The sequence below is a fragment of the Felis catus genome, chromosome D4 (assembly GCF_018350175.1).
Source record: "Felis catus isolate Fca126 chromosome D4, F.catus_Fca126_mat1.0, whole genome shotgun sequence".
NCBI classification, from domain to species: domain Eukaryota; kingdom Metazoa; phylum Chordata; class Mammalia; order Carnivora; family Felidae; genus Felis; species Felis catus.
Window position 1 is genome coordinate 14,302,163 of NC_058380.1, and position 18,941 is coordinate 14,321,103.

At 40.4% G+C, this 18,941-nt stretch overlaps 2 protein-coding genes across 6 annotated transcripts in view; one reads left to right on the forward strand and one right to left on the reverse strand.

Moving 5' to 3' along the window:
* Positions 1 to 12,630, reverse strand: part of ABHD17B (abhydrolase domain containing 17B, depalmitoylase) — a 52,665-nt gene extending 40,035 nt beyond the window's left edge. The window contains exons 1-3 of one of the 3 annotated variants that reach the window (XM_023243342.2): positions 12,492 to 12,630; positions 11,378 to 11,452; positions 827 to 925 (exon numbers count right to left, since the gene is read on the reverse strand). In XM_023243342.2, coding sequence (XP_023099110.1) covers positions 827 to 880 — 54 coding nt within the window. In that variant the 5' untranslated portion in view covers positions 881 to 925; positions 11,378 to 11,452; positions 12,492 to 12,630. The remainder of the gene's footprint in view (positions 1 to 826; positions 926 to 11,377; positions 11,453 to 12,491) is intronic. The other 2 variants (XM_023243343.2, XM_023243344.2) reach the window with 2 other exon arrangements.
* A 583-nt stretch (positions 12,631 to 13,213) lies between these two features.
* The window catches only part of CD4H9orf85 (chromosome D4 C9orf85 homolog), a 112,338-nt gene continuing 106,610 nt past the window's right edge, over positions 13,214 to 18,941 (forward strand). Inside the window, exon 1 of one of the 3 annotated variants that reach the window (XM_045043849.1) lies at positions 13,214 to 13,319. In XM_045043849.1, coding sequence (XP_044899784.1) covers positions 13,254 to 13,319 — 66 coding nt within the window. In that variant the 5' untranslated portion in view covers positions 13,214 to 13,253. The other 2 variants (XM_045043850.1, XM_003995404.6) reach the window with 2 other exon arrangements.

The following is an 18,941-nucleotide window of genomic DNA, read 5'->3' on the forward strand; positions in this document are numbered from 1 at the left end:
TTTTCTATGCTTTACTACAGTTCCCAGCTTTCGCAAATGAAAGGACTGACCAGGGTTATGTAGAATAAGACAACAGAAGGAATTCAAAATGTGTGAGTAAACAAACAAATGGAAAGTATTTGAGAGTAAGTGTGAATTTCTCCCATATGTTCTCCAAATCTACAATTTCTTTTCTATACAGCCTACAAGGTGATAACCTGCTTAGGAACTCTTCTATGGCTTCCTTCAGTACTTCCAAGAAAATCTTACTTCTCCACAGGTTCTTCTTTTTTTTTTTTTTTTAATTTTTGAATGTCTATTTATTTATTTTTAATCTTTATTTATTTTTGAGAGAGAGAGTGTGAGCAGGGGAGGAGCAGAGACAGAGAGAGAGAGAGAGAGAGAGAGAGAGAGAGAGAGACAGACAGACACAGAATCCGAAGCAGGCTCCAGGCCCCGAGCTTGAACTCACGAACCATGAGATCATGACCTGAGCCGAAAAGTCGGACGCTCAACCGACTGAGCCACCCAGACGCCCCTCCACAGGTTCTTAAAGACCTTACGGGATCAGGCCTTTGTTAGCTTTTCCAAATTTATTTTGATACCGCTCCTTTCATCACTTATGGTTGTGGATGCTCTCCTCACCTTCCATTTCTTTAAAAGCATGAAAGTTGTTTCCGCTTCAGGATTTGCACACTCTCTACCTGATTTCTCATTATTCCAATCTCAAATGCCTCCTTTTCAGAGAGATCTTGTCAACCCCAAATGTAAGTTAGGTTATTCCTTTTCATAGCACCCAGTTCTTTTCCATTTCAGTTGAAAATTGTGATCCCTGTCGTGTACTCACCTGTGGGCTTTCTCGATAAATGCCTATGGTCTTTACTATGACGTCAGTGACCATGTGTTTTCTCTAGCACTACATAGGAAGTACCTGATCAATAACAATCTAAATGAAAAAGAGTAAAAAAAATAAGAACTTACAGTTATACCTAAAGACCTGATAGAATATAAACTGAGTTCATGCTAAATATAATCAAAATAGATTTTATTTTGTTGTTTTGAACCAGGATTCACAACACTAATGTAACTTATGGCTTGAATCTTTCTGGAAATCATGATGATTAGCAAACTGTATTTCTATTTACACTGCACTCTATGCATTAAAACACCTTTTGATATATTTAAAATCCTTAAGAGAGGCAGTTAAATAAACAGACCATTAAGTTGAGGACAATTACTGCACATACAAATTACTAATTTGCCAGCTAAAGATGTTTTATCTGGCCAATTCCCATTAAATGCAACACAGCAAATCAATTTCCTGATTATAAAACTGTAATATTTTTATACATCAAGTTATATCATGAGTGTCTTTTGAAAATGTTGGGAAATACTTTATCTAAAGGATTATTTGATGGCTGGCCAAAAAGAAAAAAAGTTGAACTGCTTCCCAATTGATTAATTTGGGAGGCCACTGTAAAGAGGCTAGTACTCATGAATTATTTTGAAGAGATAATTTAAGTTTCCTTTTGGCAAAAATGGAACAACATTCTGTTACGTTTGAGGGTTTCTTTTGATATAAAATGTGTGCTAACAAGAAGGATTTACATCTTGAAGCATTCATTTTTTTTAAAACCGTTTATTTATTTATTGAGAGAGAGAGAGAGAGGCAGATAGAGAGAGAAGACAGAGAATCCCAAGCAGGTTTTGCAGTCAGCACAGAGCCCAATGTGGGGCACGATTCCATGAAGTGAACTGTGAGATCATGATGTGAACTGTACTCAAGAGTTGGACACTGAAGTATTCATTTTTAAATTGTTCAGGCATTTAAAATAAATGATTTGTGCCTGTAGCCCCCAGGTGCAGCATATTGTCTTTAAGTGCTAAGGTACCAATCAATGCCCTAACACACCCATAAAAACAGCAAGTTTATCTTTAAAGGCGACTTGCCTTGCATCTACTTAGGGTAGTCAACTGACAGCTGCTGTAGGCCTCAGGTGGCAGAGACTACCTTCACTCAAATTTGAAAGTAGACTATCCAGTGACCAGGATACCCAGACGGTAAGAAGCCGAGTCCTTCCCTTTTCCCTTTTTAGCATCAACATCAGGGAATATCAGCAAATGTCTTGCTAACCATGTCCATACCCTTCAGGACCTAGGGGAGGAGAATGCTGGCAAGAATGGCGGCTATAAGCCTCTGAACCTTGATTTGTTTTCTGTATTACTCTAATTGCTTTCCAGTATTATTAAAGGCAGAAGCAGAACTTCAGATTTAAAGAACATGGAGCCTACTTAGCTCTGTTCTTCACTTTGGTAGGAACCCCCAAAAATGTGTTCATTAAAGATGTGCTGTTACAGCTGACTAGGCAATAGCTACATTTCTGTAAGCAAATAAGTTTATGCATACAGGAGAATATTCCCAAACCGGGACAAGGTAAGAGAGTAAGCGGTGGTATGTTAGAGCAATTTGATGCCCTATTTCTAAAAACAGTTGGGGACACCTGGCTGGCCTGGTCCGTGGAACATTCAACTCTTGATCTCAGGGTTGAAAGTTCAAGCCCCATCCCATGTTGGGTGTACAGATGACATAAAAATAAAATCTTAAAAAGAATAATAAAAACATTTGGATTTACAATGACTTTTGGCAATTTTAAAAATAAGTCATAATAAACAAAACCCAGAAGTATCTAGTAAGTTAACAAAAGGAAATAGTTCATGAATTAATACTGTGTATTTCTGAGTTGCTTCAGTTTAAAATTTTGTTAATTTCTTAGAAATGTGGTAATGAGAAATCACTTTACTGTGAAACAAAATATGAAAGCGTTTCTAACAAGGGAAAAATACAATATTTAGTTTTTCTTTTTTAACATAAGTGTTTGGCTATAACAATTGAAGTTTGTTATACAACAGTAACAATGTACTATATTTTTGTGTATAAAATTGTCATCTCAGAAGTCTTTCAGGAAGGGTTGTTTGAGGACTGGTACTGGTCTATGATGAAGTTATCATTCTTTGGCGAAATGAGAAAAACTAAGGACAAGAGTAGTGGGCTTAATGATTTTAAAGGTTTCCCTTCCATTTGGACATTATGTCCTTTCTATTTTTGTTAAAATACACATTGTTGTGAAAAAGAAAACTTATGTAAAAAATTGTAACAGGCACTAATGTCAAAAAATTTTTTTGAAGTAATTTCAAAACTTAAATTGGTAGCCTCTTGTTGTTCTTTCCTTTTTGGGGAAATTTGACCTTAAAAAAATAAAGTTTTAGTACTAAGCTTTAGAATTAGACATAAATGCAATCAACCCACACCTTAGTTACCTTAAGTTTAATTCACCCAAACCCATGGGTTTAACTAGTATTTTGGTCTTTTGTCTTCCAGTCTTTTTTTTTTTTTTTTTAAGTTTATTTATTTTTGACAGGCAGAGAGAGAGTGAGTGTGAGCCTGGGAGGGGCAGAGAGAGAGAGGGAGACACAGAATCAGAAGTGGACTCCAGGCTCTGAGCTGTCAGTACAGAGCCCGACGCGGGGCTTGAACTCACAAACCACAAGATCATGACCTGAGCCGAAGTCAGACACTCAACTGAGCCACCCAGGCGCCCCTGTCTTCCAGTCTTTTTATCTCAATCATACCCGTGGTTTTAACTACTTCTTACACAGTAACAAGGCCTAAATCTAAAAACTTAAATCTTTAGCACAGACATCTCCCCTAAGCTACAGACCCTGAATATTTCCATCTGTATAGCCTTCTCCTCCCTTTCCCTTTCTTCATTCCTCTTGTTCAATCAAGGCCCATCATCTCCTATGTATCTCTCTCCATCTTTGCTCAATCACTTTAAAAAAATATTTTTAATGGTTATTTTTTTAATGTTTATTTACTGGGAGAGGAGAGAGAGAGAGAGAGAGAGAGAGAGAGAGAGAGAGAGAGAGAGAGGCAGGCAGGGAGGGGGAGGTGGGGACGGACAGAGAGGGAGACACAGAATCCGAAGCAAGCTCCAGGTTCTGAGCTGTCAGCACAGAGCCTGATGTGCGGCTCGAACTCACAAAGGGTGAGATCATGACCTGAGCTGATGTCAGACGCCAACAGACTGAGCCACCTAGGTGCCCCTTTGCTCAATCACTTTTTATTTAACATTAGAAAATCACTCACTAAAATCTATCTCCTATCCCTCTAATCCACACTCTATACTGATGCCAGGTGATGTCACTTTTTTGTTTAACATTTTTCAACAGGCCCTACAAGCCCTTTTGAATAAATTCTTTAGTATGTCATACAGCATTTCCTCATCCTCTGTTTCCCAGTCTCTAGCCTTATTTCTGAGCATTTCCCTATTCATCTGTTCTACTGAACATCATACTATTCCTTAATGACAGACCTGTTCTTTCTTCCCTCTATGCCTTTGTGCATACTGTTTCTTTTCTGTTGGCTGATTCCACCCCCCCACCCCGCCAACTCAATCACTTCCCCTACAAATAAATGAAACAACTTTTACTGTTTTAAAGCCCCTGTTTAAGTTTTACTCCTTTCCCTAGGGGGAAAAAATCTCCCTTGAACAATGTTCATGCTGACAGACAGATTCTCTTCGGTGAAACTTTCTGAGTGTGCATATGCATGTATCAAGTCATGAAGCAAAATGTCTTTCTTATGTATTCTAACAAAAAAATTGAAAACCATTACCCTAGAGAATTATACCTGAATGTCCTTAATGTATAATTTTAAAAAGTTTTTCTCACTCTTAATAACTTTACTGCCCTAAATCTTTATTAATAAAAAGCAACATTAAAGTCTGGTAAAAAGCTCTGAACAAAATGTTAACTTGTAGTACATTTCATTTCTGCTATAAGCTTGCCCAAACCAGTTACCAAATAACTGATATGCAGAGAATATATACCTTTGGGGTTGGGGATGGCTAAGCTACAGAGTAAAAAATTAAAGTATCTAGGTCACAGTCAGTGGATAGTATTTTTGGGAAAGGTTTATTAGAGGAATTATTTCCATTGATTTTAACTTAAAAACACATTTAAGAACAATCTAAATTCAGAAGCATAACAAGTTTAGTGCAAGTGATAAAATGATAATGTCTTCTATTTTTGTTCCTAGAGGCATTCTTGTTTCACTCTGGGTTTGTTGAGATGAGAACATATACTTGCTTACTACACCAAGTTAATGAGGTTATTTTCACCCCCCTTTCTTCTTCACCCTGACCTATACTAAGCATATACCTATTACCCTAATCCTATTCTTTTAATGTGACTACCTCTTAAAAATAAATGTTTAATAATCTAAGACAACCATAATGTTTGAATTTCTTTAGCAGTATGTATTTTTAAGAGTAAAGACATCTATTGCCAGTTCTTTTTGTTGTCGTTATTTATTTTGAGAGTGAAAGCACAAGCAGGGCAGAGGGACAGAGAGAGGACAGAGAATCCCCAAGTAGGCTCTGCACTGCCAGCACGGAGCCCTATGCAGGGCTTGATCCCACGAACAGTGAGATCATGATCCGAGCTGAAATCAAGAGTTGGATGCCTAACCTACCGAGCCACCCAGGTGCCAATTCTAATAACGCATCCTTAGATACTACGAGAAGCTTCATGGAAGAAAACTGAAAATAAAGTCATAGCTAGAATATTGTTTGTGTCCTAATGATTTTCCAAAGGCCACGGTTTAACAATATAACATAAGCTACATATTTTTGCTTTTATACAGTCAGTTTTAGCAATGTTGTAGAAAGGAAAAAAAAGGAGCACAGGGAAAATGTAACCAAATGTAATCAGATTTCATCCAAATTCTCCTTGAATTTCTGTGTCACTTTATACCATTTAGCAGCTTCAATTCTTTCCAAGTGCAAGAGGATACATACCCACTGCCTCTATCACAAAGATGATACGTGGTGATCAATGAGCTGTAATACAATTTGAAGCTCTAGCACAAAGACAATATAAATACAAAACACTTTCTCAACCAAGCTGAGAGGATTTTCACATATAAAAAGGGTTACAGGTAGTTTACAAATGAATGTATGTTAATAAAATATATTATGACACTGACTTGTTCTTCCCATCTGTATTTCAGAATAGGTGGGATAAAATTTATCAGCTGGTGAGACAGATAATTACATGGTGATAAATGCTATGAAACTAGAGTACAGAGTGCCATATGAGAACCAGGTGGGGGCAAGAAGTAGGTGTTTTCACTTGTTATCTTCTCTCATCTTAATAATACTTTTCTCAGGTTATCATCCTTTGATACAGGAGGGAATCAAGGCTTCAGTTAATTTGTCCAAGTTCACACAACTTATTAAGTGGCAGAACCAGGGATACATGTTTAACCTAAAGACTATATTCTGTCCATTCTTCCAAGATTTTGCTAGTATCTGCATGGCTATTGCCCTGGCTGCACATTTCTGCTCGTGCTCCCCTTCTCAGTGAAGCTTACCCTAACCACCTTATTTAATGTGTCAAACTGCTTCCTTTTGATTTCTCCTTACCTTTCACTACTTTTTCTTTTTTTTTCAATGTTTATTTATTTTTGGGACAGAGAGAGACAGAGCATGAACGGGGGAGGGGCAGAGAGAGAGGGAGACACAGAATCGGAAACAGGCTCCAGGCTCTGAGCCATCAGCCCAGAGCCCGATGCGGGGCTCGAACTCACAGACCGCGAGATCGTGACATGTCTGAAGTCGGACGCTTAACCGACTGTGCCACCCAGGCGCCCCTCACTACTTTTTCTTTAGAAGTACTTATCACTTTCTAAATATTAGATATTTAAAAAATTTTGTATATTCCCTATGGTCCTCTGCTAGGTGGCAAGCCCTAGGAAGCTAGGGATCTTTGCTTGTTTACAGATGTACCCCCAAAATCTGTAATAGAAACTAATACACAACAGACACTGACGTAATTTCCCTTTACCACTTTTCACCTTTCACTGTATCCAAGAACTTGTGTAACCATTCTCACTTCCAATTCTAGGGAAAACAAAATAGTTAAGAGCTATATCTGAGCCAAATTAACATTAAAATAATATTTAAATTTAGTCTAAAATTGTTTAAAAATTAGGGTCATAAATAACCATTAAAAAAATTCTAGCCCAAATACAAAGTGATGAAAACACATGTAAAACAAACCGAAGTGTGTAGGGTGTAAATGATGATGAAAGATCAGTATTTAATGAGTGCCCACTCACTTTCTATGATGCTTCAGAAGCTTAATGTAAGACAGAATGGAACATGGGAATTAGAATACTCTACAGCAGTGGTTCCCAAAACTTAAGAATTTCAAAAACCAGTTAAATTTTTATTTTTTATTAAAAAAATTTTTTTAATGTTTAATTTATTCTTGAGAGAGAGACAGACAGACAGACAGACAGAGCATGAGCAGGGAAGGGGCAGAGAGAGAGGGAGACACAGAATCCGAAGCTGACTCCAGGCTGTGAACTGTCAGCACAGAGCCCAATGCAAGGCTTGAACCCACGGAACTGTGAGATCGTGACCTGAGCCAAAGTTGGATGTCAACCGACTGAGCCACCCAGGCACCCCTAAATTTTTTAAAAGTTGGAATGGTAGAGTTCCCAAATTTTAATTTTGTCACAAAAGTTATTAAAAACTAAATACAATCTACTATCACTCATTTCATCAGAACACATTAGCATAAGCAATGACATAATTTCACTATGGAGAGTAGTGATTTTATTGAGTAAATTTAGGTTCACAAACACCTCATATAAAAATAGTCCCATGTGAATTTAAGATCTAAATATGGAGATGTAAAACTTTAAAAAGGTGTATTAGAATATTTATAACCTCAGGATAGAAAATAATTCCTTTTAAGAGAAAAGGCACAATCATAAAAGAAAATATTTGGGGGCTCCTCCTGGCTGGCTCAGTTGGTAGACCATGGGGTCGCTGAGTTGAGTTCCAGCCCAACGTCAGGTGTAGAGATTACTTAAATAAATAACTCTTTTTTAAAAAATAATATATTTGACTAGAATTAAGAATGTTTAGTCACAGGGGCGCCTCGGTGACTGTCGGTTAAGCGTCCGACCCCCGGTTTCAGTTCAGGTCATGATCTCATGGCTTTCGTGGGTTCCAGTCCCGCATCAGGCTCTGTGCTGACAGTAGGAGCCTACTGGGGATTTTCTCTCTCCCTCTAAGTAAATAAATAAAACTTAAAAAACCCAAGTAAACAATTCACAGGAAAGGAACATGAATGGAAAAAAAAATGGCCAAAAAATAAATGAAAGTGTTCTCAACTACAGGGCTAACTGGTGACATGCAAATGAAAACTGCAGTGGGGTACCTCTTCATATACTCCTCAGAATGGCAAACCATAAGGAGTCTAATAAAGTTATTTGGAAGGTGAGAATATAGACCCTCTCGTCCATTACTGATAGAAACACTTGAAAGAAAACTGGTAGTTATCCAATAATGTTGAAGCTACTCCTACCCTTTGTTCTAGCACTCTACCATTAGATTTACATCTCAGGGCAATCTTCCTCAATGAGGGCTTTTTAGTCGTTTAACAAATGGGGGCACTACTGAACAGCTGCCAGGGACACCAGGCACTCTTGGTGCATACAGATAATAATGCTGCCCCATGTCTTGTGACTTTTGAATATTCTGTTTGACACTCATTTAAGGGGATGAGGAGGGGGTGGGGGAAATAAGGTCAGATATTTATAAACAGGACTTAACACAAAGTATATTTGTATTGCTTTAATATAGATGAAGATTTTAAAGAATGTGACCAGTATATAGAGAGAAGACCGCACTTTTATTTTTGTCCAAACTTTACCGAAAATAGTTACTTCAGAAACTCATTTATCAATGATAGTGCCACCATCGGTACTTAAACCCATTCAACACACCTATCTTAATTTGCATCAGCAGCTTACTCTATTCATGGTGATACTAACATGGATGCAAAGTATCTGGGTACTACTGTTTCTTCTAGCAGTGCTTCTTGGACTTTAATGTGCACACAAATCACCTGGGAATCTTGTTAAAATTCAGCATCAGTCAGTAGGGTAGGGCCTGAAATTCTGATTTCTAACAAGCTCCCAGAAATCTGATTTGCTAGTCTACTATCACCCTCAGTAGCAAGATTAGAGTGTGGTTTGGTCTGAGCATTTACACAGTGAAATATACTGCTTTGTTATAAATTCTCATATTTTAGTAAGAGCATTACTTTAAAATATAATGTAAATTTACTACAAGTTTTAATGTTACTAATAAGTTTGTAAGGTCATTTAAATTTTAAATGAGTGCATTATTTTGAATTTCATTTTAGGGCAGTATTGGGAAAGCTATAAAATATTTTTTTTAATTTCTTTATTATTTTTGAAAAAGAGAGCGAGCAGGTGTGCAAGTGTGGGGGAGGGGCACAGCAGAAGGGGACCGAGGATCTGAAGCAGGCTCTGCACTGACAGCAGAGAGTCTGATGCAGGGCTTGACCTCAGGAACCTTGAGATCATGACCTGAGCTGACGTCAGGTGCTTAACTGACTGAGCCACCTAGGCACCTCAAGCTATAATATACTTTTATAAAAACGGGATACAGGCTCAAGAACCACTGCCCTAGAGGAAGTCTTGCACGTGAACCCAAGTAAACATATACAAGAATATTCCCTACGTCAGTGTTTAATAAGCAGTTGGAAAAAACTAAAATGACCAAAGGAATGTGACAGCCACATAATGGAACACATACCATTACCGCAGTAAAAATAAACTAGAGTAACCTGAATAAACATAGATAAATCTTGGAAAATTGAGTTTAGAAAACAAACTACAAATACAAATATATTTAAATAGTCTTAAAGAAATATTATATATGTTCATGGACATAAAGGCATGTAGTGAAGTATAAACATAGGAAGGATATATTTTAATTTCCGGTCAGTGGCTGGGAGTGGGGGAAAGAGGAAGGAGGATTTAAGAGGGGTGTACAGAGTACAAAGAAAGCTTCGTTTCATTTTGTATTTGTTTCTTCAACTGAGTAATGAGTGCATGAATATTCATGATATCATATGTTGCCAATACTTAAAACTGCTGTGCTATTTCTCATTTCATCCGAATTGGCAAAAACTGTTGGGTCCAGACAGCTGTTTGGAAAACACTACTCCAAAGCAAAGAATTCAGGGCTAGAAGTCAGAAAACCCAGGTTCAAGTCTCAGTTCTGCTTCTTAAAAATTATGTAGCTTTAGGCAATTCAAAGAATTAACTTCTCTGGGCTTTATCTGTAAAAATGTCATAAAACATCACTTGTCCTCCCCAACTCACAAGGCTGAGCTTGAGAGGTATAAACACAGAGCAATGTATATGAGAATTTTTTAACAAGGTAGGAAAAGGAGTAATTTTTGAGAATGAAGAACAAAACCTTGGATATATTAGAAATAAAATCTACCAGTAAATAAACCAACAAAGCAACAAATTTGTCACTATGTTCTTGTCATTACTGATTCTAAAGATATTAACACCAATCTTAACAAGGAAGCAATTGAGTCATCAATTCTTAGATGATGGCACAAGGGTAGACAGTCTCCCTATTACAATTCTATTTCTTTAGGCTAATTCTTCAAGGATACCGAAATAAGAGAACTGCATTAAAAAGTACTCTTATTAAACTAAAACAATTAATGCCATATAACCAAAGTAACTTGGTTCTCGTTGCCCTTTCTACAAAGGGAGCAGGTGGCACATTGATTAGCCTTATATCACAGATGGAGAAACTGATTCAGATGTGGGATAGCTTGCTTGTCCTAAACCAATTCAGTGACAGAACTTAGAACAGACACTAATTGCCCAGTACTTCTGTGTTCATTAAGTTACCAAAAACATTATTTTGCCACGATGACTTATGATAATTTTGGTTGTCACAGGATACAGAAAATTCTTTGTCAGATATCACTGCATCCATATTTCAGAACAGGCAAAGATACTCAAGGAAACAAGCCACTTACCCAGTACAGTCCTGCACAGCAAGGGACAAAATTAAAACTGCCTAGCCTGCTAAAAATCTAATCCTATCCTTCCCAATTAACCTTATTAATACTAGAGCAGGAGAAAAGAGAGGTCAGAATATGGGTGAGGGTGCTATTCATTACCTCATGGACCTCCAATAATACAGCAACTATTTTACAACAGGGATTTTATTTCCTTTGTAAATAGGAACATGGCTATCTCCACTGTTCTTTAAGCCCCCACCTCTATTCTCACAATAAAAATTAACCAACAAGCAAAGACTTAGGCATAATTATGATTATTAAAATACTGATTACGATTAGATACTAGATATGTTACACAAATGAGTTTATGCTATCAACGTATAAAAGAGACAAACAATGGAGAAAAGTTCATTTTTTGTTAAGTTTTCCTGTTAACGTAAGGAGATACTATTACAACATGTACCTGATTTTTTTACTCAGACACATTAGGCAGTTCCAAATGCTGACACAAGCTCTCCAAAATTCTTTTTATTGGAGCCTTAGGAAAAAAAAAATCAATGAATCATCTTGCGCATCAAGTATTATATACACATACACTACGAAACATATTAAAACAGAAAAATACCTTTTCATAAGCAGCCAAATTTAAAGGTCACCCTCTCTGTGTTCCGTTATTCCTCTTTTTTAAAGCTTATCAAACCCACCTCACGCAGACTGAAATCAAAGCACCGTGAAAAAAAAAAAAATCCAACCGTGTTCTGGCATTGGCAGAAATCTCCCCAAGGATCAGAGCTCTTAACTTCTTCTTTTTTTTTAAAACAAGAAGCGAGGGTTAAACTCACACTTCTTTAAAAAAAAAAAAAAAAAAAAAAGCCTTCACAACCGTACACCGTAACTCGACAGAACTTTCGTTTCAGGGTTAAAAAAAAAAAATCCAAACAAAACCTCTCATTTTCCAACTCAAAGCAATTACTGATGAGCCTACCCTAGGGCTCGAAAACAGAATTCGAAACGGTTCAAGCTGAGCCACCTAGAGAAAAAGAACCCTGCGACGGCCCGCCGGGAACACACAAATCTTCGAGAACGGGGCCGATTCGATCTCAGATCGAGGCTGGCACACACGAGGACATTCAGGAGAAAGCTTACAGGCATCGCCAACCTCACAGGGAGACGGGGAGGAGAACGTGAACCTGACCCTATCTTGCGGTCCACAGGGAGACCAGCAAAACAAGTGAAACGAGACCCTTTTCTGCAAGGAGGACCCAAGACCTTCCCCGGTCTGTCTGTCCGTGTCTCTCCCGCCCCCAGACCCCCGCAGCCTCTCCGATCGCAGGGACTCTCCTACCGCTCTCGCTCCCGGAACCACCGGAGAAGCCTCTCAAAACCAGAGCCGATCCGAAGTGGCTTCCCCGCCTTTCGCCGGCGCCGAGAGAGATCCCGGTCGCCAACAACAAAGACGCCTCCCGCTCCCCTCCCCCCTCCCGGCCCGGGCTCGGCCCTCCCGCGCTGCGGCTCCGGGCCTAGCGCCCCCTCCCCGAGCCCGGCCGCAGCGCCCGGCCCGCCGCGGCCCCACGCACCTGCACCTGAGGGGCCGCGGCCAAGGTGTCGGGAAGAAACGGCCGGCAGAGAGCCTGTGCGGACGCGCTGTCCTCCACAAGGTGCGACCCACGCTGCTGCCGCCGCCACCGCCGGACTCTCCCGGCCTGCGGGCGGGCGCGGCCGAGGAGGGGGGGACGAGGGCTGCAGCCCCCGGCGCCGGGACGAGGAGGGACGGCGGCGCCCGAGGGGGCCGGCTCGCGCTCTGGAGTCTCGCCTCGCGCCGGCCCAGCTCCCGCACACGGGCTCGCGTTCTGCTGACTAACGGCCCCGGCGCGAGGCTCTGGAGCGGCCGCCGCCGTCGGCTGCTCTCGGGCCTCACGTCCCGCGCGGCCGTGGTCGCAGCCGCCGCCGCCACCTCCCTTTCTGGCACTGCAGACACCACCCAGACCCAGCGAGGTCTTTCTTCTCTTTAATCCTCCTTTCTTCGCTCCTCCTCAGCCTGCCACCGCGGGGCTAGGTCTGGTGGCGGGAGGAAGGCTGGAAGGGAACCGAGGGGGGCGAGCAGAAGCCTCGCTAAGGCAGGAGTTGGTCACTGACTGGAGGAAGATGCCAAGCTGACCCGGGCTCCAGCCTCCAAGCGGGCTGGGGGAGGGACGCAGCCCAGCTTAGCCGGCCTTCCGCCAATCACAAGCCGCACAGCGGAGTCGGGCTCCGGGAGAGGCTGAGCTTAGTCGGCAGGAGGCGGGGATTGCGGAAAAGAAGAGCCAATAGAAGCAAATGCTCTCCGCCTCTCCGCCCTGATGGACTGCCATGTTCGGACCAATGGGGGAATAGTCGCTTCGAAGGAAGCGGGATTCAGATGCCAGGTTTGAGAGAGAGGTTGCGTGGAGGGGGATGGGTCGAGACTGGTTAGCATGGAAGAACCTTGAGGGTTCTGAGGCACCAGAGGATGTCCTTTGACCGCCTTGATGAGTCACGTGGACTGACGGGGGCGGGGCGGAAAGGCTGGATAAGTTCCTTCCGGGTCAGTGACAGAAGCGTGGACTCCGCTGAGTAGTTGCTGGCGTCTTGGTCCGCTCCGCGTCTTCCTCGTATCAACGCGAGGTGATTGTGGTTTCCACGATGAGCTCCCAGAAAGGGAACGTGGCTCGTTCCAGGCCTCAGAGGCACCAGAATACGTTTAGCTTCAAAAATGACAAGTTTGATAAGAGTATTCAGACCAAGGTAGGAACCTGCCTGTTGCACCAAATCTGACTCTAGAAAGGAATGGTTCAGTGGAGGGGAAAGAGGAAATGCGAGGAGTTGGCGCGAGCGATTGTGGACCGCCGCCCAGAGTTAGTTTTGGCTGCAATACAACCTTTTCTAAAATGATTTTCCCACGCCCTTTCTTTGACCAGGACGTGTTATCTCCTCCTAAATATATTTGGCGGTCAACAATTAACCAGTTGCACAGTGAACCTAAAATGCAAGTGGAGAATTGAGTTGTTGAAGGGTTCCCATGTCGATCACATATTTGCAGTGGGAAATGAGGATAATGTCACGAGTGTCTCTCAAAGTTTGCACCAAGTTTATACAACCGCTATTTTTTTTTTTAATGTTTATTTTTGAGCGAGAGAGCGAGCAAGCGAGTGGGGGAGCAGCAGAGAGGGGAGATAATTCGAAGCAGGCTCCAGGCTCCAACCTGTCAGCACAGAACCAGATGTAGGGCTTGAACTCAAGAACTGTGAAGTCATGACCAGAGCCAAAGTCGGACTCCCAACCGACTGAGCCATCCAAACGCCCGCCACTATTTCTTTGTGTAAGCTCCAAGCCCATAGGTTTGTAGGAAGAATGTGAAGGCTTAAGTGCTCTTAGCCCCAAGGGTCCTCACCAACATAATTGGAGCATCTGTTTCTTTTGCAAGATTGTTTTTGAGGATCAAAGTATTTGGCTAATGTAAAAACGCTTGTTTTGTTGGTTATAAGTCTTTTACTTCTTAAAAAAATTTTTTTAATGCTAATTTATTTTTGAGACAGAGAGATAATGCGTGGGGGAGAGGCAGAGAAAGAGAGAGAGAGAGAGAGAGACACGTAGACACAATCCCAAGCAGGCTCCAGCCTCCTAGCTGTTAGCACAAAGCCTGACAGGAGGTTGGGGGGGTGGGGGGGAACGGGGCTGGAACTCATGGACCCTGAGGTCATGACCTGAGCAGAAGTCAGAGGCTTAACTGACTGAACAACCCAGCTGCCCCAGTCTTTTACTTATTTAGGAGGATTTTTTGTGACCTGGGAGAAAATTCAGACTTTTTATAGATGCCCAGAGGCATTGGATTGTACACAACTAATCTGCTGTAGGTATCTCCCTCTTCTCCCATAGCTTTATGGAAAGGAGATAATTGAAGTCATGGGCATCTTGGGTGCGGCCATCATATTAGATAAAACTGATTTCACATAAATGAGAGTTTGGATTTACTGAGTGTGTGGCTTGCGTCATTTAATATTTAATTCTCTGAGCTTTATTTTGTCTCAAATGGAAACTTCCTAGGCTTCTTGTGAGGCTAAACTAAATGATGTAGGTAATTGGTCTGGATCATAGTAAGTGTCTCAACCTTAATTAAGAAAGCAAAGTAAACTGTTCGTGGTCACCTCTGATCTCCTTTCCTTTTTCTCTTTCTGTCTTCACTTACTTACCTTGCAGATATTTAATGAGCACCCTCCATGTACAAAGCCATATGTGCATATATTTGCAGTGTTATAAAGAGTTGACTCTGCCTTCAGGGATCATATAGTTTTCTGCATCATTGGACAGCAAGCAAGCACAATAATATATATGATATATATCATTATGATAAATTCTGATGAAATGGAAGATCAGTAAGAAGAGTAAAGAGGGGTATTTTTTTTCATTCTTATTTTTTATTTGAGAGAGAGAGAGTGTGTGTGTGTGTGTGTGCGGGAGTAGGGGAGAGGGGTAGAGGGAAGAGAGAGTCCCAAGCAGGCTCTACACTCAGCGGAGCCCGATGCAGGGCTCAATCCTGTGACCCTTGGAGCAGGACCTGTGCCGAAATCAAGAGCTGGTCACTCAACGGACTGAGCCATGCAGGCCTCCCAGGAGGGATAGTTTCAATTGGGTGCTCAATGGACTTCTTTCCCTTACTTAAGTTCAAATTCAGAAAGAAAACCTGAAGCAGCATTTGAGAAGACTTTTGCAAGTTTTTGCTCATTGTTGATAGGTAAACCAGGATAAAAAGCTATGCTATTCCGAGTAGAGGTCTGCCTTGTCCTGTATTTTTGCTCTAAGGTTTTGTACAAGCATTTAATTCTGATTATTTTTCATGAGATGATAAAAAGCAATTTTAGTAAGTATTTAGCTACAGTGTAGCTTACTATACCTCTTGTAAGTGTGAGACTTCTTGGACTTGTACTTCTTGTGCTAGCCTTTCTCCCTAGACTCCTTGTACTTTTCTTTGTTCATTTTCCTGATGTTCTCTAACAACCATGTCATTAGATCTTTCCATGAGTCTCAAATTCAGTCACTAAGTTTCATTTTATAATTTTTATCATTAATTTCTTTGCCTCTTTTAAATCATGAGGAAGTCTCACTTGTCTGTTGATAGAATGAGCAGGTGTTTTGTTATTGGAGAATCTGACAAAAACAGAAGAAATATTTTACTGATGAAAGGCCATTAGGTTGATTGTTCATCTAATGGAGGAGTAATAATTGGCTGTGTTCGTAGCAAATTCTCTTGATCCAGTTATATGCATCTATCTAAAGCCAAGATTTTGTCAGAAACATCTGACCCTGTCTTCATTCCTATGCTTCATACCAAAAAGCTGCTTGATTCAGTGCCATCCAACAAAAGGGTGGTGAGAGTGCATGGTTGTCTGTAACTCTCCTTAAGGGACTGTAGTGACAATTGCTTATTTGTACCTCATTTGTAAGAGTCCTGCACGATGGCTTCCCTTTTCTGCCAACCGGTTCGTCAAGACTCGACTGGGATTAGAAGTTGAATAATGACAGATGTTTTATTGGGAAGTTTGTCTAAGCAAAGGACTCATTCTCGAAAGGACCCAGGTGATAGCTGTCTTCATGTGCTTGAGCATATTCCAGAACAAGAGAGAAGCTCATTCTGTGGTTTTCTAAATGGCCAAACTTGGACCAAAAGGTCAATGTTACAGAGAGAAATTTCAGCCTAATATAAGAGAGTTGTCTGATAGGAACATGCACTAGGATTTTGTAACCTACCCTTCCCTGGAATTATTTAAGAGAGACCTCTATGGCCATTGGTCTGCAGTGTCCTCTCATGACTTGCTGAGATGGAAATAGGTTTAAATCTCTTCTAGTCATTTCATACTAAAATGTTGATTGTATCAGGACTGCCTTGTGTCCCTGGAAAGGCAGTGATGTGTAATGAAAAGAACATTGATGAAGAAAAAGGATCTACATTTTAGCCTCTGTTGTTTATTTTGCTTTGTGATGTTAGGCAGTTTACCTAGATTTTAATTTGCAAAATGGAGTTACTACGATCTCTTGTCTTATTTGCCTCTCAAGATTGCCATAGGGATCATTACAAAAATGTCTTTACGAAATAGTATACAAACAGCATAAAGCAGATGAGAATTTATGTAGACATACTCAAAGCAAATTAATTAGAAAAGAAATACACTTATTGGAGAATACTGAAAATGGAGAAATGTGGATAGTATAAAAGTAAAATAACCTTTTCCCAATCCTATTCCTCTTTAAGTGTAGTCACTGTTAATTTTTTTTTGTTAACAGTTTATATATGTTTTTAGACATCTATGCACAATATGGTATATATGTAATAAAAGAACATTTTTTCTTCCTCATTCAATTAAGGTAGGTATGTCAGAACACAAAAATTAAACTTACTCTTTTTAATGGCTGTATAATATAAATGTAGACTACCTTACTTTCCTGTTAGTAAACGCTTGAGTTATTTTCAGTTTTTCACTATGACAAAGCTGCAGTGAAATTCTTAGATTCACATAAGTGTTTCACATTTATTATCTAACACCAAACACTGTGCTAGATGCTAGAGATATAGGGTTGAACGTAATATAGTTTGGTGGGCGAGATGAAAGCAGTAATCAATCTTTCAAGTATGTTAATACAAATCACAGTAAGGATGATGAAGGAAAAGTCTCAGGGAACCTGAGTATCAAGCAGGAAGTCTTGATTAAGTTTGGAGGCTTAAAGAAGGCTTCCCTGAGATCTGACAGATGGATAGCATTTAACTAAATGAAATAGGAAGAGCGTATATCTTTTTGATAAGAATACTGTTTGTGTTATATGTGTAGTTAGTGTTGTTTCTACTAGCATTTCCCAAAGTGCCCCAGGATCCTATCTTCTCGATAGGGCAGGAGTTAGTTTCGTGGTCAAATTACTTTGGAAATAAGTATATACCGGATCTCACTGTTAGGGGTCATAGTGTGCATTGGCATACAACACTAAGATGTTTCACTCTCTAAAAGTTGTTTAGGGGGCCGCCTGGGTGGCTCAGTCGGTTAAGCGTCCGACTTCGGCTCAGGTCATGATCTCACAGTCTGTGGGTTCAAGCCCCACATCGGGCTTTGTGCTGACAGCTCAGAGCCTGGAGCCTGTTTCGGATTCTGTGTCTCCCTCGTTCTCTGACCCTCCCTGTTCATGCTCTCTCTCTCTTGGTCTCAAAAATAAATAAATGTTAAAAAAAAAAAAAAATGAAAGTTGTTTAGGGGCACCAGGCTGGCTCAGTGGGTAGGTGTGCATCTCTTGATCTCAGGGTTGTGAGTTTGAGCCCAACACTGGTGTAGAGATGACTTAAAAATACAATCTTAAAATAAAGTTATTTAACCAAAACTTGCTTGGTTATGGAACCCTTTGGTTTCCATAATACCTACTGACCTTGAACTTATTTCGGGAGCAAGAAACTCATTTGGGAAACTCTGGTCTTTATCTTGAAGTGGAAAAGGAAAATGAAAATTGGAGGCTATACTCTCTAAATCATTTTGGAAAAAAAGTTTTATTAGTAATAGCTAATATTTGTGTGCTTAAATGTGTTAGCCACTATGCATACTTAATATACATCATCTAATTTTGCTCTTCAAAATGACCCTAAGATAGATGCTCTAATTATCCCATTCTGTGTATTGGGAAGTTAGGACTTAGTGATAGTTACATAATTAGCACATGGCTATCTGCTGATTAGGTGATGTCTCTGTTAGGAGATCTCAAAGGACAAGTAAATCAAAGCCCCTTTTTTGTGTATGTGTGTTGCAGTTGTTGTTTTTAAGTGATCTACACCCAATGTGGGGCTCCAGCGCACTACTCTGAGATCAAGAGTCCGGTGCTTTATAGACTGAGCCAGCCAGGCACCCCGATGTTGTTTTTTAGTACTGTATTTTTGTGTGTAATAGAAACACTGTGACACCACATTAGGGTCAGAATAGAGATGCGCTTTATTGCTACTGCCCCTAACTACTACCTATTTGAAATGTTCCAGGGGAAGG